At 51.9% G+C, this 21574-nt stretch overlaps 1 protein-coding gene across 1 annotated transcript in view; it reads left to right on the top strand.

The window, feature by feature from the left end:
- SPTBN4 (spectrin beta, non-erythrocytic 4) overlaps positions 1–21574 on the top strand; it is a 73009-nt gene that overhangs the window by 30624 nt on the left and 20811 nt on the right. The window contains exons 14-19 of the mRNA XM_047079177.1: positions 835–972; positions 3764–4514; positions 5959–6161; positions 10168–10258; positions 13708–13854; positions 15074–15337. Coding sequence (XP_046935133.1) covers positions 835–972; positions 3764–4514; positions 5959–6161; positions 10168–10258; positions 13708–13854; positions 15074–15337 — 1594 coding nt within the window. The remainder of the gene's footprint in view (positions 1–834; positions 973–3763; positions 4515–5958; positions 6162–10167; positions 10259–13707; positions 13855–15073; positions 15338–21574) is intronic.

The following is a 21574-nucleotide window of genomic DNA, read 5'->3' as shown; positions in this document are numbered from 1 at the left end:
TGGGAATGATAATAGTCCCCACCTCACAGGTGACGAGTAATGAGTAAATACTTAATAGAACACTGAGCAAATACCTGGTACAGGGAGCATTTCAGGGGCGTTTGCTATCATTATGGGACTTACACTCACTTGGCGGGAAATTAAAACTTCTCAAGACACCGCAACCTGGCCCCTCCCCTGGGACCGCCGCGGTTCCTGCACAAATGTCACCTCCCTAGCTAATGAAATGGCTCTGACCCTGTCACTTTCTCTTCCGTCACCCTGTTTTACATTTCTTCATAGCATTTACCCTCTGTGACACGTTACATACATCGGTCTGTTGGCTGACTTAGTAATGAATTGTGAAATTAGTGGATGAGCCCTTTTGTTCACCTACTCATTCATTCAGCTGGAACTTATTGAGCTCTTGCTCTGTTCTCGGTCTTGTGCTGGGCATAGCTGAGACCCAGGCCTGGTCCCTGCCCTTACTGTGCCCACAATTACCCAAGCCACAGCTTTGGGCATTTGTTTTAAAAAAGGGAGGACTGTGCCCAGCTTTAAAAAGATCTCCCTGGCTGCCACGTAGAGGGTATGTTGGAGGGGTTGAGAATGGTGGCTGGGAACCCAGAGAGGCACAAAAACCATGTGAGCCGAAACCGAGAGTCAGACGCCCATCTGACTGAGCCACTCAGGTGCCCCTGAGAAATGTAACACTTAAGGGACCGGTAGAAGGAGGAGGAGCTGGCACAGGGTCCTAAGAGGATAAGAATTAGAAGGAAATCCAGGAGAAGGCCAAGACGTGGGCAGGTCCCCAGGGTCCAGGCCTGCTTGAGCACGACCCTCCTCCTTCTACAGATTTGAGAGCCTGGACCAGGAGATGAACAGTCTGATGGGCCGTGTCCTGGATGTGAACCACACGGTTCAGGAGCTGGTGGAAGGAGGCCATCCCAGTTCAGATGAGGTGCGCTCCTGCCAGGACCACCTCAACAGCAGGTAGGCGGGGCCTGGCGCCTCAGGCCAGTTCTTTTCCTTCATTCTTTTCCTCATTCACTCAACTGTTGCGAGTCGAGGATGTGCAATTTCGACACCCTGAGGTGATCGTGGCCACCTAGGAAGTCAGCAAAATCTTGGAGGAAAATGGTAATACCCAGTGCTAGTGAGGATATGGTAAAATGAGGATACGATATATTTTAGTGGATTATTAATTGGCTTGTACAGATATGATTTACCGAGGATGTACTATCTGCCAGGAATTTTTCTAAGCACTTTATATGCCTTGTTTTATCTTTTAATATCCCAGTTTCCATAGTAAAGTTTCCAGAATTCAGAACTCTTTAAAAATGGATACTCTGGTTTCTCTTCAGATCGTATAAATCTTTCGCCTTTTACTAAAAATGGTAACAAATTAATATCTTTCCCCCTTGAACACTACCAGCTGTTTTTCCAATGTGGGTAGGGTTCATAGATGAAGACAGATTCGGGGAGGCGGAATCCTTAATATGATTGATTACCCGGTACAGTAAGTAGGAGGTCAAACCTAATGCTGTCTGAATCTGGATCTGGGGCTCTTGAGCATCTTTTATTAGTCTTTCCAGCAACCCTTTGGGGCATAAATTGCTCCATGTTAGAGAAGAGGAAACTGGGGCTCCAGAGATGAGAAGACACCGGCCCAAAGTCACACAGCAAAGTAGGGAGGGTCAAGCCAGGATTTCACGTTGAGTTTGTCTGACTCAAAGCTATACTCTTTTTTTTTCTTTTATTTATTTTTGAGAGAGAGAGAGAAAGCGCACACACGGTAGGGGCAGAGAGAGAGAGGGAGAGAGAGAAAGAATCCCAAGCAGACTCCACGCTGTCCTAGCACGGAGCCCGATGCAGGGCTGAGAAATGTACCATGAGATCATGACCTGAGCGGAAAACAAGAGTCGGTCGCTCACCCAACGGAGCCCCCTCAGGAGCCCCTCAAAGACTGTATTCTTAACTGCTGTGCTGTAAGATTCCAATAACCAGTGATTTTAAAGCCTCTGTAGCCTTGACACTCTCAAAGCATCAAGGTCTCAAATGACAACAACAAAGATTGACAGTGCTTAATAAGGTTATATGCCAAGTGCTTTAGCCACAAGATATCATTAGACGCTCAGTGAAATCGACATTATTATTCCCATTTTCCAGATGAGGAAGCTGAGGAGCAGCGGGAAATGATTTGCCCAAGGTCACATGATGAATCTGGCCAAAGCAGATCTTGAACTTGGGTCCTTCTGATTTCAGAGTCCTAATCTCTGCTCTGTGGCATGTCCATTCTAGAGGGGACAGAGAGACAGTGAACAAATAAACAAATAAATGAACAAGATATTTAGAGAGTTCAAGTGACCTGGTAGAACACAACTGGGGGCTGGAGGTGATTTTAATTTTTTTTAATGTTTATTTATTTTTGAGAGAGAGAGAGAAAGAGTGTGAGTGGGGGAGGGGCAGAGAGAAGAAGGGAGACACAGAATCTGAAGCAGGCTCCAGGCTCTGAGCTGTCAGCACAGGCCCAGTGAAGTGTCATCACTTGCTTGAGGGCCCAAAGAAATCCGTATTTTTTCCCATTAATTTATTTTGATATAGAACAGATTTGCCTGTACATCATTTGATCCTCAGCACTTGGCTTGTGGAATGTACCCGGTTTCTATTTGCTGGATGCAACATAGTATTCTTACACTTCTTACACTGTGGGATCAGAATCCCTTTGCTCTCCTAAAAACTGTTCGGGGCCCCAAAGAGCTTGTTTTCGTGAGTTATATCTATCAATGTTTACTGTGTTGGGAATTAATACTGGGAAATGTAAAGATATTAAGTTGTCTTAAGATAACAATAATAGGGGCGCCTGGGTGGCTCAGTCAGTTAAGCGTCCAACTCTTGATTTCACATCAGGTTATAATCTCGAAACTTGTGAGTTCAAGCCCCGCATTGGGCTCTGTGCTGACAGTGCGGAGCCTGCTTGGGATTCTCTCTCTCCCCCCTCTCTCTCTGCCCCTCCTCCACTCACTCTCTCTCAAACTAAATAAACAAACTTAAAAAAATAAAATAATAATAAACCCATTATGTTAATGTAACCAGCATACTCATATATTTTATGAAAAATAACTGCGTTTCATAACAAAAAATGTAGTGAGTGGCATTGTTTTGTGTTTTTGCAAGTCTTTTATGAAAAAAAAATTTTTAAGTTTATTTATTTTGAGAGAAAGAGAGCACAAAACTGGGGGAGGGGCAGAGGGAGAGGGAGAGAGAGGGAATCCCAAGCAGGCTCCGCACTGTCAGCATGGAGCCCCATGCTGGGCTTGAACTCACCAACTGGGAGATCATGACCTGAGCCAAAATCAAGAGTTAGAGGCTTAACCAACTGAGCCACTCAGGCGCCCCACATCTCTTTGATGTCTGGCTGAAGAGAAGGCAGTCGAATTCTCGGATCTGCTTCTGCGTTCTGCCTTTTCTCACGCAGCCTCTGGAAAGTACCCTGGACACCAGGGAGAGAATAGGGAGAGGGCAAATAGCGTCTTAGTCTTAGCGTTATTACAAAGATACTTTTGACCTCGCTCAGCTTACATTTTGAGAACCGCTGCTCTAAGCGAGTGTGCCTTGTAGGGTTTTATTTTACACCAGCAGAAACTGGGGCCCAGCGAGATAAAGTGACTTTCCAAAGTCACACCGTGGCTGGGTTCTATCCCAGGTCGTTGGGCCCTCCAGGCCCAGGAGGAGTCCCTGTCCTCCTCAAGCCGCCCTCCTTCCCCCCACAAACCCCCCGCAGGTGGAACCGCATCGTGGAGCTGGTGGAACAGCGCAAAGAGGAGGTGAGCGCAGTGCTGCTGGTGGAGAACCACGTGCTGGAGGTGGCCGAAGTGCGCGCCCAGGTGCGCGAGAAGCGGAGGGCCGTGGAGAGCGCGCCCCGAGCGGGCGGCGCCCTGCAGTGGCGTCTCAGCGGCCTGGAGGCGGCTCTCCAAGCTCTGGAGCCCCGCCAGGCGGCCCTCCAGGAGGAGGCGGCCCTGCTGGCCGTGCGCTTCCCGGCTCAGGCTGCGCGGCTGCACCAGGGTGCGGAAGAACTGGGCGCCGAGTGGGGCGCGCTGGCCAGCGCAGCTCAGGCCTGTGGCGAGGCCGTGGCCGCGGCCGGGCGCCTGCAGCGCTTCCTGCACGACCTGGACGCTTTCTTGGACTGGCTGGTGCGCGCCCAGGAGGCGGCGGGCGGTGTCGAGGGCCCCCTGCCCGGCAGCCTGGAAGAGGCCGATGCGCTGCTGGCTCGCCACGCGGCGCTCAAGGAGGAGGTGGACCAGCGCGAGGAAGACTATGCCCGCATCGTGGCGGCCAGCGAGGCGCTGCTGGCGGCCGACGGCGCCGAGCTGGGCCCGGGCTTGGCACTGGACGAGTGGCTGCCGCACCTGGAACTCGGCTGGCACAAGCTGCTCGGCTTGTGGGAGGCGCGCAGGGAGGCCCTGGTGCAGGCACACGTCTACCAGCTCTTTCTGCGCGACCTACGCCAGGCTCGGGCGGTGCTGCGCAACCAGGTGGCCGCTTCGGGGTTCACGCGGTGGGGGATTGTGGCGACGGGGGAAAATGTATGGAGGGAGTTTTTGCAGGGACCGCTGCGTTGGTGGCTTGTCCGAGGTCAGTGGGAGCGGGGAGGGTGTCTGGGATCGCGGGTTTGTGGCTCATCCAGTGTGAACACGTGTGGGCAGGTGTGTAACAGGATTTGAGGATTAGTGTTTTATCTAAGGTGGCTAACAGTGTGTGCACTATCCCAAGTCAGTAATGCACTTGGGTATACATTGCACTGGCTTCCTGCGTTTGTGGATTGTCTGGAAGGAAATAAGAAGGTGAGGTTAATTGATGATGGTTAATGGGGTTCAAAGATCTTGGGGTGGATGAGGGAGGATAAAGATTATGGAAACAGGTAATTCAGGCTGAGAGGTTATCCGGATCAGCAATTGATTGTGGATTATGTGGTTGTGGGTGCCCAAATTAGCAGATAATCTTCTTATTGGGAATGGCAACGTGCATTCCTTAAGGAGAGGGTAACTGTTTATGGTTTGAGAGATGAAGTGCCATGGTTATCTGGGAAGAGCGCATCCATTGGGAGATCATTCCGGGATGGGAACCAAGTTTGAGCATTTGGACAAGACAGAACATCCTGTTTTCAGATTGCCCAAGAGTAGGTACCAAGCTTTGGAGATTTTAGAAAGGGTGACCACCAGTGCTGGCCATCTAGTGAAAGCTGACCCAGTTTGAGGGTTAACTGGGGGGACAGACAGGGAGCCCCCGGAATTCTGAGGATACTGAATATGGGAGGTGAGGTGGCCTTAAGAGAACCTTTCTAACCCACCCATCTTACCAGTTAGAAAAATAATCCCAGAGAGGGAAAGAACGTCCTTGAAGTCACACAGCACCCAGTTCAGGCTTCATCAGTTAACCAAGTATTTACTGAGTGCCTCCTTTTTGCCAGGTCTATTCTGGGACTGAGCACACATTAGGAAACAAAACACAAAATCCCACCCTCGTGCAGCTGGTCTTCTAGTGTGTGTGGGGAGGGAGAAGATGATAAACAAGTAAATGCAAATATATATTTATGTGTATATATATATATACACACACACACACACACACACATATATATATATACACACACGATATATATAATATCATGTCAGGTAATGCTGTGAAAGATAATAAAGCAGGGTAAAGGGATATAACTGGGGTGCAGGGTGGTGTTTTTGGCAGATGGCCAGAGACCTAAAGAAAGTTAAGGAGCCCACTATGGGCATATCTGAAAGGAGGGACCAGCCAGGCAGAGGGACTAGCATGGGCAAAGGCCCTGAGGTGGGATCATGCCTGGCCTGTTGGATGCTAGAGCACAGTGAGCAAGGGGGAGGAGCGAGGTGGCAAGCCTCTCCCAGGTCCAGGACGGAATGGAGCAGGGCGGACCTGAGCACCACCCCTCCTCCTCATTCCCAGGAGGTGGCACTGTCGGGTCTGGAGCTCCCGGGCACGGTGGAGTCAGTGGAGGAGGCACTGAAAAGGCACCGGGATTTTCTCACCACGATGGAGCTGAACCAGCAAAAGATGCAGGTGGCGGTGCAGGCTGCCGAGGGCCTGTTGAGGCAGGGCAACGCCTACGGAGAGCAGGCCCAGGAGGCTGTGACCCGGCTGCTGGAGAAGTAGGTCCCTCGGACCCCAGAGGCACAGGGGGTGTGGTCTGGGCATAGGGGGTGTGGTCTGGGCATAGGGGGTGTGGTCTCGGCACGGGGGTGTGGTTTGGGCATAGTGGGCGTGGTCCAGGCAGGGCGGGTGTTGTCTCAGTACAGGGGGTGTGGCCTCAGCACAGGGGGTGTGGTTTGGGCATAGCGGGTGTGGTCTCGGCACAGGGGAGGGATCAAGAGGTCAGGGCTCCTCTGCTTTACCTCATGATTTCTGCTTCTCTTCCCCTCTCGGATTTTTATTTAATTCCATACCGTTTTAAATTTGCTTTAAATTGATACTTTGCGGAAAGGTAACTCATGCTCAGAAACCCAAAAGATACACAAGGATATATAATGAAGTTGCTCTGCCAAGCCTGTCCTCAGCCTGAGGTAGCTGAACTGTTGTTAACGTGTTAACTTCTTTTCCTGGATGTCCTGCATCTGCCCTGCCCTTCTGGTGCCCCGATCTAGCAGCTAAAGACTAGAGCCGGGTTCTGTTCTAGCTCTCTAGATGGGACAGTGTCCCCTGCCATGCTGGTTGTCGGATATTGTGAGTGAGCACTTCCCTCTAGCCCCAACTGCCCAGTTTCCTAGGAAGCACACATGGTGTGTGTGTGTGTGTGTGTGTGTGTCTTTCCTGCTGCTGTTGCACATTATCAGTCTCTTCTATCACCATCTGTCTGTCACCACCGCCCGGTCTCTTGTCTGTCCTTGTACTAATTAAGCAAAGACATTTACTGATATCTACTGTGTGCCAGGCACTATTCTAGTCCCGGAACAAAACAGTACCCGCCCCCCAAATTGCAGCCCTCAAGTAGAGTCCTTTATAGGGGCTCCTCTAGGCTGACTTTATCATCATCACTGTTTCTGCCCCTTGTGGTGAGCCACAAGGGCCCCGCGCTGCTCCTTCTGTCTTTCCATCCTCTGATGGAAAGCATGCCTGGTCCCTCCACCACCATCCACAGCCCAGAGACCCAGCCCTTCCTCTGTCTGGGGCTCAGGTGTCCTTTTCCCCTAAATTCATCTGGGACAATGCTGGAATTTTCTTTTTTTTTTTTAAATTAAAACATTTTTATTTTTGAGAGAGAGAGAAAGACAGAAACAGAGTGTGAGTGGGGGAGGGGCAGAGAGAGAGGGAAACAGAATCAGAAGCAGACTGCAGGCTCCAGGCTCTGAGCTGTCAGCACAGAGCCCAACGTGGGGCTTGAACTCACCAACCGAGAGATGCTGACCTGAGCCAAAGTCAGATGCTTAACCGACTGAACCACCAAGGTGCCCCAAGGCTGGAATTTTGTCAAGGAAACTTTCATGGGGGTTCTGATCCTGAAGGTATAAACTCATGATCTAGTGCTCCCAGCACCAGGCCTGGACCCACCCTTCCTTTACCCCACACTTCTTGAGTACCTGCTGTATGCCAGGCTCTGCAGAATGAAGAGGAGGATCCTGGTGGACTGCTCATTCTCTGATTCCCTCTTCCTTCCTTTTCTGTCATTAATTGCTCCATTCATTCTATCATGTATTCAGCGGACTCAGGTACCGAGTCCATACTCTGTTTCAGGCCCTGTGTGGGGCAATGCTGGGCGTGCAGCCATGACCAGGATAGCACATGACTCCTGCCCTCACAGAGCTCACATGCTTTCTTACAAGGATGGCCCAGAATGGTCGAGACTGGGATGGGAGAAATGCAGGGGGTTGTGGGAGCCCCAGGGTGATGTCTGCCCTAGGCTTGTGCTGGGTAAGGCTGGGAAACACAGCAGGAACTGAGACAGTTCTAATCCCTGCCTCCCTCACCCCTAGGTCACTGACAGTTGCCTAGGGACAGGTTTCCCACCCTGTGGAAGTTATTCTAAAACATCCATTTGCTAGGGTTTGGGGGGAGGGCTTTCCACACCCATACGGGGGACAGAACCAGTGCAGAGCTGTGAGCTGGGGCCCTGACATCAGACAGGGTCAGATGCTAGCCCCTGCTTTACCCCTCAACCTGTGAGATTCAGGGTGAGTCGTTTAGTCCCTCCATGTGCCTCGCATCACCTGGAACCTGGCCCAGTCCTGTGTGTGAAGTGTTCTCATGATCTGCACGTTGCACTTGAGAGGCTTGGTTAGGGGAATGGACTTGCCTAAGGTCACAGCCAGGATGTGACCCAGCCGGGATATGAAGGATGTGAACGCTGCTGTTTTCTCTCCCTCCCTCCCAGAAAGGAGGGATTTTCCTTGTTCCTAGAACTGATGCTAGGCAAGTTGGCTGGTGAAGGCCTGGAGGGATTATTTCAGTTCAATTTCAGAGGCATTTCCCATTTTCTGGCTTTTGAGCTGAGCCCCGGGCAGGAGGGAATCAGTACTTGGCTTGTTTGTCTCTGCCTTGTCTGGTTCCTCTGTCCAGCTCTACGCCGGGTTCCCTGTCGTTTTCTCTCACAAGCTTTGCCTCTTTGCCTCCATCTATCTGTATATCTCTGTGTCTGTTTCCTTCTGTGTCTCTCCCTGTTTTTCTCTACCTGCATCTGCATCTCTCTGACTCTTTATTCTCTTCTGCCTCCCTCTCTTTTTCATACACTTTACCTTTGTTTTTGTCATCTCTCTTTCTCTCTGCCTTCATTCATGCATTAATTCATTCATTCATTCATTCAAGAAATATATATCAAGCACCTAAGGTGTGCCAGGCTCTTTTTCTAGGCATTGAGGATACATCTGTGACCAAAACAGACAAAAATTCCTGCTCTTGCGGAATGACATTCTAGTGGGGGAGATGTCATATGTATATGTAACATATACAGTGTATTAACATATACAGTGCTAAGTTGGAGAGAGAACATTAAAGAAGAAAGCCAGAAAGTGTTGGAGGGTGATCAGGAAGGGCCTTGCTAAGAAGGTGGTATTTAAGTAGATGTTGAGGGGAAGAGCGTTCTGGGCAGAGGGAACAGCCAATGCCAAGGCCCTGAGGTAGGAGCGGCTTGTTTAAGGCAAAGGAAAACGGGATGTCCCCAGTGCCCCTCCACCGGGACTCTTGGGCACTTTGTACTGTGGGCAGGAGGCCAGGCTGCCTGGGGCTGCGGTCCTGGCTGGCTCCGGGGTGGTGGGGCTTGGGTCCAGCCCTGCCAGTTCACTCAGGCCAAAAGTCTGGCCCTGCTTGCCAGTGTACCTGCCCACCCTCTCTTCCCATGCCCCACTCTCTTCCCTGTCTCCAACTCTGTTGCACCCTCCTTTCTGGCCAGCTGTGTCTTTTACTGCTATCGTCTTGCCACTTCTCTGCCTTTCCCGGTTGTCCCTGCCCCAACTCTCTCTGTCACTTTCACTCCCTTTGCCTCCTTCTCTCCCTCTCCTTGTCTACTGCTGTTGGTCTCTCTGCCTCTCTGGCACTTCCCTGCTGCATTTCTTTACTTGTCTTTCCTTATTTTTTTCTCTTCCTGGGTTACTTTGTCTTTATCTGTGGGTCTCTGTCAATCACTTCCTCTTAAGGTCTGTTTCTAGTCTTGTGTCTGTGTTTATCTCTCTCTGTAGGCCTCTGCACCTCTCTCTCTCTCTCCCTGAATCTGTGTTCCCCTCCTAATCTCTTGCTCTCTAGGTGTCTCTTGATCTCTAAGTTGCTATCTCTCTGTATCTCTTACTCTGCAGGTTTCTTATCTCTCTCTCTCTCTCTCTCTCTCTCTCTCTGGGCTTGTGTCTGTCTCTCTGTCCCTCTTTCTTTATAAGTATCTGTATTTCTTTCCAGATGCCTGTCTGTCTGTCTGTCTGTCTCTCTCTCTCTCTCTCTCTCTTGCTCTCTCACTCTCCCTCTGCCCCTCTCCAGTTCGTCCCTGGTTCTGCCCTCATTGACGTTTCTTTGCCTCTCCCCCATCCCCGCCTTACTCTCTCCTCTTCCTCGCTCTTACATATGCTCCGGGTTCCTAGCCCTGCCAAGCCTGATGCCCTCACAGCCCTACAGCCAGTGCCCCCCCCGCCTCCCCCCCCCAACCTAGGCATGCCCCAGCCCCTCTCTCCCCATCCCCAGGAGCCAAGAAAACCAACTACGGGCACAGCAATGGATGCAGAAGCTACACGACCAACTTGGGCTGCAGCACTTCCTCCGAGACTGCCATGAGGTAGGAACTCCAGCTGTGCTGGGCACAGCGACTTCTTTCCTAGGGAGGGAAGTGCTCCTGGGCTTGAGGCGCCATGGGGGCGGGGACGCCCCGTCTAAGTGGGTCGCGGAGCGACGTTCACTTGGAGCCGCCAGGAGGCGCACGGATTCCAGCCTCAGTGCGCAAGCTCCGCGGCTCCCGCCTCCTTTCCCGTGGAGAAGGAGGGAGGGGCCCTGGGCGCCCCTGGCAACGGCGCGCGTTCGCGCCTACGGGTCCCGCGGGGACGCGCGGTGATCTCACCTTTCTCTCGGGAGATTTGTGAGAAGCGCCTTGCTGGGGAGAGTGGTGGAAGACGCAGGGTCAAGAGCAGGTTTGGGTAGACCAGAGGCCCAGAGCGCAACTTCAGTCAAAAACAAGCCTTAACCCCTTTAAGAGTGTCCAGCAATCAAGCTCTTTTCCTTTAGAGATGATCTACACATCTGTAAGGATCTCCCCAAATCAGAGATGGTTCAGGTCTCCTTCCCCATTAGAGACGGTTCAGGAGACATGCTATCTCCCCTTCCTTCCCCTGCGTTCCATAGAAACTGTTCTAGACCACATTAGAGATGGCCGGGTAAACATTTTCCTAACCCCAGAGATGATCCTGGTCTCAGCCATCTACCCAGGATCATTGCCCCCTGCTCCTTAATGATCCAGTACCCAAGTTCCTCCCAAACAAGGATGGTTCAGGAACTATTTCCCAAATCCTCCTATTAAAGATGGTTTGACACCCTCCGTGGTGAACCCCATGGGAGATTGTTGTCTCCACATATGAAATGGACAAGGGCCTCCATACCTCCCACCCCCACATAACTCAAGCTCACTAGAGATGGGTCTGGGACACAAGCCCACTAGAGATGGGTCTAGGAACCCCCTGTCCTCCTCCTTCCCAATGGAGATTATTCTGGCAATCTATCTTATAAGTCCTTCTGGCAGAACATCTTATAAGAGATGTTCCAGGACTCCTCCCATATCCTCTATCTGTATTTCTGAGATAGCCAGGAATCTGAGTGCTTTCTCATTCGAGATGGTTCAAGAGCCCACCCCACCCCCACCCCATACTTCACATGGCGGAGGTAGCCCAGGCCCCAGGTCCCCCCTCCAGCCATTCGATTAGGTCCAGGAACTCCTCCTCCCTCTTGTGAGATTGTTCTGGACCAAGTAGCTAGCAATAATCTGAGATGGCGCAGAACCCTCCCCTCACCCCCCAAGCTTTAGAGAGGTGGTGAATCCTCCTCCACCCCCCAACTGAGGCCCGGCAAGGAGGCGGGCACGGAGGCAGGCAGGGGGCGCGCGCGGGCGGGCGCGCTGCCGCGGCGCGGGGGCGGGAGCGGGGGCGCGCATCCGCTAGAGTCTCAGCCGTCACCACCGCTGCCACCGCCGTCGCAGTGGAGGGGCGAGAGCCCGCCCGCCGCAGGAACGCTCCTCCGCCAACGCCGCCGCCACTTCAGGTCCCCGGGGCGCCCAGGGGAGGGGGCTGACGCGCGTCCCCGCCGAGGCGTTCGGGGGAGGGGGCTTGGGCGCGTGCTCGCCCGCCGAGGCCTCGGGAGGGAGGGGCGCGGGCGGCGCGGGGGCGGGTCGGACCCGCGCAGGGACCCCAGCCCTGGGGAGGGGCAGGGATGCTGGGAGCTGTCCGCGGTGCTGGTGCGGGCGGGACTGAGGGGCCGGGTCCCCAGGGAGGGAAGCGAAAGAGGGGGGACTTCTAAGGCTACTCCGGAGGTAGTCTGGATTTGCTCTGGGGCTTAAGGAGGTCTCATCCTCTCTAGGGAGCTCTCCTCTGGGTAATGGGGGATTTGACGTTTGCCCTGAGGCTGGGGGTTCTCAGCCTTTTGAGAGGTTTCTTCCTTGGTTCTTGCGCGATCTGTATTAGCCTTAGATGATTGATGGGAGCAAATCACTTTTGCGAGGGTCGGCTTTGGACGATGAGGGTCTTGGATTTGTTCTGGGTTTGGGGGCTTTGATTTTGAGGGCCAATTCCTTGGTTGTTTGGGACTCTAGCTTTGCCCTCGGTGATGGGGGTCAATCACTTTCGGGGGACTTTACCTTGATGACGAAGTACCATCTCCTTTAGAGGCTTTGCCTTCCCTGGGAGCTGTGCCTGCCATTGGCAAACTCTTCCCTGTGTGTTGGAAACCTGTGAATTGAGTTGGGGGGTTCAGCATTTGACTTGGCTCTAGTGTGTGTGTATGACGGAGTCTGAAGCTGACCAGGACCCCTAGGGAGCACATGCTCAGGGGACACAGGGTGGGGTTTGGCCGGCTCAGGATTTGTCCTTGGCTATGACTGCAATTGTGCATTTGCCTCTCAGACCAGCTAGAGTCTGTTTTTTTTTTTTTTTTTTTTTCCAGGAGGGAAGAGGAGGATCTTGTGACTGGGGGAGGGGGGAGAAAAAGGGGGAGGAGCAAAATGTTCCAGGTGCCAGGTTTGGCCATGAGTGGGTAGGGAGATTCCGGCTTGGGGGATAAGTCTTATTTTGGGGGGGGGGTGTCGCTCAGAAAGCAGCCGTGTGATTGGTCCACCTGCTGAGGGGGTTCTATTCTGTGCTTGCATTTTAGATGACTGGTCTTGGTGGGGGGTGGGGAGTAGAACTGGCTTTAGTTTGGGAAGGGGGTTGGCTTAGGAAGCTTCTATCCGATCCTGTTGAGGAGTCTGGGACTATATTTTGGGGTAGGCTCATTCGTGGAGCCAGAGAAGGCAGCCCTGTTGCTTACTTTTGAGAGTTTGGCTTTGGCTAGGGGCTGCAACTAGTCATCCCAGGGCTGAATGTGGAAAGTCCTGTGGGCTTATTAGGGAAGCTGGAGCTGGGTTGTGGGGGATGGGTTTACCCCAGATTGGAGGGCTCTGGGGCATTTGGGGAGAAGTAGACTTGGATCTAGCTGGGAAGATGTTTAAGGGTTCATCTGGCCATATTGGGAGGTTAGGGCTAGATACAGGCTTCATTTGATACCCTTGGGAATGGGTTGGGAATCTTCGAACTGGTCCTTATTGGAGGTGGCTAAGACTGAATCGAAGGGTCAAAGTGTGACTATTGGGAAGACGGTGGGGGAAGATGGGCTAAACGGGAAGTTAGCTAAATTAGGTGGAGGTCTAGTTTTGGAGGGTTGATTGGTCCTGGATGGGAGAAGGCTGACTGGCCCAGGAGCCATGCCTTTGGGGGCTTATGAGGAGTTGAGAAGGGCTGCCCTGAGGACAGGGCAGCTAAGACGTTGGGAATTCTGTGGGTGTCCGTCCATCCTCCACCCCTTAAGAAAGAGCTTGAGCTGTGCCCACCCTTCAACAAAGACCTCACCTGCAAAGGTTCTTCCATCCCTTCCTCCCTCCCTCCCCCTAAATCTAGCAGCCTGGGCTTTGAATCTGGAACCTTCTGGAGGGGATAGGGTGCCGTGCCAGGTTGGGGGAATCGGCTGAGCTCCTCCCCCTGTCCTGCACAGCTGGATGGCTGGATCCATGAGAAGATGCTAATGGCGCGCGATGGCACACGGGAAGACGGCCACAAGCTGCATAAGAGATGGCTCCGGCACCAGGCGTTCATGGCCGAGTTGGCTCAGAATAAGGAGTGGCTGGAGAAGATCGAGAGGGTGAGGATGTAGAAGGTGCCTCTGCACGTGCCAGGTGCTGGAGGCCTCCAGGGAACCCACATCTCGGTTCCTGCGCCCTCCACTGCTGCCCTGCCCACCCGCACATCTCTGAACCACTTCAGATCATTTCCACATCTGCTCCTAGCAATGTGGCCTTGCGGAATTCATGTAACCTCTTTGAGCTTCAGTTTTCCCATCTGTAAAATGGCTAGCATCTCTTCTGCGTGGTGCCCTTACTTTCCTGGTTGTTAAGTATTTTAACTCCCCCACCAGGTTTTCTCTCACTCCATTTGGAGCTCCTAAGATGGATGTTCAGGTACAAAGGCTACAGCAGTCCTGGGAAGCCCAAACGTGAACTTTGGATTCCTACAACCCTGGCCTCTAATTGTGTCTACGCCTCTTACCAGCTATGCACCTTGGGGAATTGTGCTAACCTCTTTGAGCCTGTTTGCTCTGCTTGAAAATTAAGGAAATAATAAATTTTGCTACTTCCCTGGACTCTTGTGCATGTAAAGTCCTTAATACAAGGCCAGGCACCTAGGAGCTTAATTGCTACGGTATTGTTATTTTTCATATGTGATATAACATATGTAGCTCTAGGCCACCAAGGAGCTTGACTTCGGTCTTGGAGGAACCCAGCCTCAACCCTCAAACTGATCCCTACTCTTGCTGGTCCCCTAGACCTACAGCCCTCTACCCCCTCTCCTGTGACTCAAAAGGAACACCCAAGTCAGCCTTGAATACTTAAATGGCCATTGATGCCCCACAACTGGTGGCACGGGGCAAAGCTACTCTTTGAGTTTAATGGAAGTCCATTCTCTCTGCTTCTTTTGCTCTTCCTCTATTTCTCTTCTGTCTCTATCTTTCTCACGTATCTTTCTTATGGCCCTCTTCCCGTGTTTCTGACTTTATGTGCATGTCTCTGTGTCCACCACTCTATGTCTGTCTGTCTCTCCCTGTCTTCCTCCCATGTCTTTGTTTGTGTCTCTCTGTCTGTCTCTTGCCTCATCTTCCTTCCCACATCTTGGTTCCTTCCATCTCTGGGCCTGTCTCTGTATCCGCCCCTCATGTCTCTGTCTCTTTGTGTGTCCCCAACTCCTTGCCCCTGTCTCTCTCTCTCCACATCTCTCCCTGTGTCCCACTGCCCCCATATTTCTCTGTCCCTCCTCACCATCCTCTCCCTCCCTCTCACTTCTTGTCGCCTGCCTGTCTGGGACAGGAGGGCCAACAACTGATGCAGGAGAAGCCAGAGCTGGCGGCCTCAGTGCGGAAGAAGCTGGGTGAGATCCGGCAGTGCTGGGCTGAGCTGGAGAGCACCACCCAGGCCAAGGCAAGACAGCTCTTTGAGGCCAGCAAGGCCGACCAGTTGGTGCAGAGCTTCGTGGAGCTGGACAAGAAGCTCCTCCACATGGAAAGCCAGCTGCAAGACGTGGATCCTGGTGGGGACCTAGCCACCGTCAACAGCCAGCTCAAGAAGCTACAGGTATGGCCTGGCTGGCCCAGACAGGGACTCCCTGTGCCACGGGGTGATGGGAATCAGGGTCAGACTCCACTCAAGGTGTTTTACACAGAGGGATTCAATACAGAGATTTATTTCAAATGTGTTAGGAGGGTTGGAAGAACAGAAGGAGAATACTGAGGAAATCCAGTCAATAGTAACTGTGGGAGGTAGCCACCACCTGGAGGGCCTGGGGTACAAAGGGGAGAAGAAGAATTCAGAACCAAGAAGCAGTAGTTAGATAGCCAGCGCACTGACGGTTTCACAGGACCCTGATGCCTGTTTCCTGGATAGAGAAACCAAGGCCCAGAGGTAGGGGAATGGCTTTGCACAGAGAAAGAATGACATTCATGGAGAGCCTCCTCTATCAGTCTCTGTGCCAAGCTCTCCCTCTTTCCAGCAACCCGTTACGATCCCCCATTTTACCAATGGGGAAAGTGAGGCACAGAAGGCAAGCACCTGGCCCGGGGACACACAGCTAGCCAGTGACTCCCTAGGACACAGAGAGGGCTCAGGGAACAGACACAGTGTCTGCCTTATCTCCGCTTCTAGCTGGCAGCTGGCCAGCGGTCAGTATCTGACCATTTGACATGAATGGCTGGTGGTGCGAATGTGGGCGTCGCTTTGCACCCTCTCAAGATGTGACAGCTCCTGCCTTTATGTGCCAGGAACTATGCCTGACCATGACCCATGGGAAACTGAGCCTCCAGGAGGTGAACTTACTGGCCCAGGGTAGCAAGTGAAGAGCCTGGATTCAAATCCAGGACACCCTTGATTTTTCACTGCTCCTTTAATATATCTTCTGCATAGTTATGCTCCTAAAGGGCTTGGCATAGGGTCTGGCAAAAAAACAAAAACCCAAAAAACAAAAAAACAAAAACAAAAAAACAAGCTGACTAATAATAAAAGCATGACACTAATTACCATCTATTCATTCATCTATGCAGCGAATCTTTATTGAGCACCAACCGTATGCCAGGTGCTCTTCTAGGTGCCAGAATACAGCAGTGGGCAAAACTGACCAAAAACCATGGCCTTCCTGGGGCTCTCGTTCTAGTGGGGAGACAGGCAAAGGAGCAGAGAGACAAACAGATCTGAATCTGATACCAGTGATGTCATTGCTGTATACACAGCAGCGGCTCTCAAATGGCTCGGTCTCCAGGACACCTTTACACTCTTAGAAATCATGGAGATCCCCCAAGAGCTTTTGTTCAGGTGCATTATGCCTATTGATATTTACTGTACTAAAAATTAAACCTGAGAAATACTTCCATTTTTGATTCACATACAAACAGCAATAAGAAATCAATCACACGTCAAGCCCAAAGGGTTCTTTTGTGAAGAATATATTTTCCAAGACAAAAAAACAAAAATGAAAAAAACACCGGAAGATTGGCACTGTTTTCAGTGCTGCAACTCTTTCCCATCTGGCTTGATAGAAGATTCTCACCTTTGCTTCTGCCAGCATTTGGTTACAATGGCACGGGTCATATGGTCCCTGCAGAACCACACTATATTCTTGGAAGGGAATGGGTGTGATAAAGGCAAAAAACACCTTAGCACTCTTATAAAATAGTTGTAACCTTGCACACCCCTTGAAAAGGTGTTGGGGATGTCGTGAGCTCTTAAGAAATGAGGATCTGTGACTGTCAGGGTCCCAGACAGAAGCAGAAAGCATGCCCCACCGAGGATAACTTGAGGAAATTCAATGCTCTGCTGTCGCTGTCTTGAAATTCTTCATAATAGTTGAACAAGGGGCCCTGCGTTTTCATTTTGCACTGGGCCCCACAAATTTTGTAGCTAGTCCTGAGCCCAGCCCATCTGGAAGCCTGAAGGCAGGGGGGCCCATTGAGGCCATCTGCACGGGTCAGGCCCCTGGGGCACAGAGCAGGGTGGAGAAGCTTAGACTGGGGGTCAGGAGGGGCGAAAGAAGACAGCCAGTGCAGGGGAAACTATTACTAGCGTTGTTAACGGTCTTACTGCTATTGCTAATTCCTCCCTGGCAGCACATTGCGGTGGGTAAAGGCACAGACCCAGGAATCAGGCGGGTCTGGGTTTGAATGATAACACTGCGTCTTACCAGCCATACGATGTTAGGCAAGTGGCTTTGCCTCCAGCTCCACACCTCAGGTCCTGCTCTGTATGATGGGAAACACCATCATGCTAAGTCACTCGTTGGCAGCAGGACCGCGGGAGGCAGTGGGGCACCATGGGCGAGGTCATGGTTGTGGGAGCCTAGCTGCCTGGGGTCAAGCCCTGGCTCTCTCATTTGCGAACCGATTGACCTGGAAATTACTTCACTTTTTGTGTCTCAGTCTCTTCGTCAGTAAAATGGACACAATGATAATACTGACCTCACGTGGACGTAGCGAAGATTCAAAGACATAATTTATGGAGTTGTTTCAGTATTTGTTTACAGGTTTTTAAGTTTTTGTTTTAATTGTCTTCAACCGGATGGAGCGTATCATCATGTGTTCAAAGTTAGTTGGTAGTTGTTTCCTGGCCTTTGGTGTCGTTGCTATTTATGCAAAACAGTTATTTCCTTTGTTTTCCGTTTGGGGTATCCCTCCCACTCATTTTGCATTTTATTTTATTTATTTGAAATGTTTATTTTTGAGAGAGAGGGAGACAGATCTAAAGCAGGCTCTGCACCCATAGCAGCGAGCTCAATGGGGGGCTAGAACTCACAAACTTCAAGATCATGACCTGAGCCGAAGTCAGACGCTTAACCAACTGAGCCACCCAGGCGCCCCTCATTTTGCTTTATAAAAGTGTGTTTTGGGTGGGGAGGTGCCTGGGTGGCTCAGTCAGTTAAGCGTCCGATTCTTGATTTCAGCTCAGGTCATGATCTCATGGTTCATGAGTTCAAGCCCTAATCGGGCTCTGCGCTGAAAGTGTGGAGCCTGCTTGGGATTCTCTCTCTCTCTCCCTCTCTCTCTCTCTCTGCCCCTCCCCTGCTCACATGCATGTGCTCACTCTCTCTCTTTCTCAAAATAAATAAACTTCTCTTACAAATGTGTTTTGGGGGACGCCTGGGACGCCTGGGTGGCTCAGTAGGTTGGGCGTCCGACTCGGTCTCAGCTCAGGTCTTGATCTCAGGGTCATGGGGTCAAGCCCCGTGTTGGACTCTGCTGTGTGTGAAGCCTACTTTAAAAAAAGTGTATTTTGGGAGGTGACATATGAAACGTTAACATAGTGCCAAAGGTTAGAGCTATCTTCAGGTCACGTGATCTTGCCAAATAGCTTGCCTGAGGCGTGCTGCCAATTAATGCTCTCTCCCCAACAGTGAACGGGAGTTCCTGTTTCCTCCCATACTCGCCCACACCCGGTGTTGTCCCTTTTTAGATTTTTCCCAGTCTGATGGTTGGGTGTTTGCATTTGTATTTTCTCCCGTGACTGGTGAGCTTGAACATCCCTGTCTTTCTTTTGGCCATTTAGGTTTTGGAGGGAGGATTTGGGGCCTCCTACTCTTCCCTCCCCAAGGAAGGAAACATTTGTTCAAGCATTTGTTCCAGGGAGAGGCTGAGGCCCGGCAGAGACAAGGGTCTGGCCAGGATCACACAGAGATGGGAGTCGGGGCAGGCCCCAGAACGGGACTTTCCCCAGCAGAGGGAGCCCGAGGCGGCGGGGAGTGACTCAGTAGGCCACGGCCCCCAGATGGAGCCCAGCTGGGCCTCTGGAGCTGCCGCTGGGGAGGGGAGGGGCTGCCCAAGGCTCCGCTGTCCCCTGGGGCCGCCTGAGAGCTCAGACACTGGGCACACGCCGGAGGGCGGGCGGCCGCCATCCAGCCGGCACATTTCCTGGCTGCCGCACCCCTCAGGCCCCGGGGCCAGGCAGGGCTGGAGCGGGCTGGCTCAGGCAGAGGGGGTGTGGATGTGTGAGTGGTCTGCCCTCTCGGCCTCTCTCTGGGCCTGTCTCTCGGCCCTGCTCTCCCAGTTCCTCTGTGTGGAAACTCTGGGAGTTTCTGTCTCCCATCGTCGTCGTGTCTCTCTTTATTTCCCTTACTCTCTCACCCTCTTCTCTTTTTCTTTCAGTTCTCCATCTCTCCCTTGATCTCTCCTGATCCCTGTGTCCTCCTGTGTCCTCCCCCCTCCCCCCTCCCCAGCTGCTGCCGCCGGCTTCCTGGGAGCCCACCTGAGGCGTAGGCCACGTGACCCAGAGTCCTCTCTCAGAGCCTCCTGCCCAACTGTGCTTCCAGGCCCAGGGACCAGATGGTGGAGTCCCAAGCCCCCACTTGCCAGGTCCTCAAGGGCCTGACCAGCTGGTCTGGCTCAGCCATGGGCTCCTGCCTGGGGAGGGGGGTGGCTGGTCTCCTGCCATCTGAGGGGGACGGGCCAGGGGAAAATGCACTGGAGGATTTGCAGCTGCTAGGCTGAGTCTCTGGGGACTCCTTACCACCCACCCCACCCCTGCACACACACACACACACACACACACACACACACACACACACACACCCGCACCAAGTAAGGCTCTTTCTCTGGCCAAGGAAACACCCCTCCCCCCCAAGCATTCTTTATCACATTTCTTCATGAACTCAGCATGGCCTAGGGGGAGAGTCTGATACAGGAGCTACACATCCAGGGTTTGAGGCCCCATTCCACTACTGTGTGACCCAGGGCAAGTGACCCCACCTTTCTGAGCCTCAATTATTTTTTTTTAATGTTTATTTATTTTTGAGAGAGAGAGAGAGAGAGACAGACAGAATGTGAGAGGGGTAGGGGCAGAGAGAGAAGGAGGCACAGAATCCAAAGCAGGCCTGAGCCAGAGTCAGACGCTTAACCACTGAGCCACCCAGACACCCCTAATTTTTAAAATTCTTAATTTTTATTATTTTTTATTTTTATTAAATTTTTTTAATGTTTAGTTTTTGAGAGAGAGAGCTCAAGCGGGGAAGGGCAGAGAGAGAGGGAGAGAGAATCCCAAGCAGGCCCCACACTGTCAGCACAGAGCCCGATGAGGAGCTTAAACCCATAAACTGTGAGATCGTGACCTGAGCTGAAATCAAGAGTCGGATGCTTAACCAACTGAGTCACCCAGGAGCCCCTAATTCTTAATTTTTCATACTGCCCAGCTAAGAGAAGCAGAACAGCTTAGTGACTAGTCCAACAAACAAAGTTAGCACACGTTTACAGAGACCTTACTCTGTGCCAGGCACAGGGCCAGGCACTGGGATCCAGCTGTGAATGAAGCAAACATCCCCGTCTTCCTGACCTCCTGTGCTGTGAAGATTACATAAATTAATCCTGGCCAAGCGCTTAGAGCAGCTGCTGTCAGGGGGCAGGCATCAGGATGTGTTACCTATGATTGCTGTGATGGTAAGAAGTATAATGTGAAAAGTAAAAAGGCTTCCTTCCCCGCCGCCTCCCCCCCCGTGCAGTCTCGCTCTCCAGGGACGAGACCCTTGACACAGAGATGGACCATACTGAAGCTTGCCCTTTTCACCTGACAAAACACCCTGGGTGTCCTCTCTTGTCAAAGAATATATGGATCTAGTGTTGGGTGGCTCCACCATCCATCTTTAACCAGCCCTCTGCTGAGAGACCTCTGGGCTGTTTCTAATCTTCTGCTAGTATGAATACCACTGCGAGAGACATCCCCGTCCATACGTATTGAGCCCACGTGCAAACATTTCTGTAGAAAAGAGTCCTCAAGGTCCAATTTCTGGGCCAAAAGGTGTAGGTGTTAAACTTTTTGAAAGAGATTTTGAAAAGGCAGTGGACACACCTCCATGAGACAGCATTCTTCTTCCCAAGTGGTCATCAAGCTTTCTCATCTCTGCTAATCTGAGAAGTAAAAGATACTCTTTTTTTTTAAGTTTATTTATTTATTTTGAGAGAGAGAGAGAGAGAGAGAGAGAGCGAGTGAGCAGGTGCACATGCATGAGTGGGGGAGGGACAGAGAGAGAGGGAGAGAGAGAATCCCCAATGCAGGATCTCAGGAACTGTGAGATCGTGACCTGAGCCGAAATCGAGTCAGACCCTTAATCAACTGAGCCTCCCAGACGCCCCTGAAAGACGCTTATGGTTATTTTTTTTAATGTTTATTTTTGCACACACACGAGAGAGACAGAGCATGAGTAGGGGAGGGGCAGAGAGAGAGGGAGAGCCAGAATCCTAAGCAGGCTCCAGGCTCTGAGCTGTCAGCAAAGAGCCTGACATGGGGCTCGAACCCATGAACCGTGAGATCATGACCCGAGCCAAAGTCGGACGTTTAACTGAC

The sequence above is a fragment of the Lynx rufus genome, unplaced genomic scaffold (assembly GCF_022079265.1).
Source record: "Lynx rufus isolate CCGP_SWC_20201006 ecotype Redwood Valley unplaced genomic scaffold, mLynRuf1.p SCAF_16, whole genome shotgun sequence".
Lineage (NCBI taxonomy): Eukaryota > Metazoa > Chordata > Mammalia > Carnivora > Felidae > Lynx > Lynx rufus.
The sequence above is the reverse complement of the archived record's forward strand: the minus strand, read 5'-3'. Positions and strand labels throughout refer to the sequence as shown.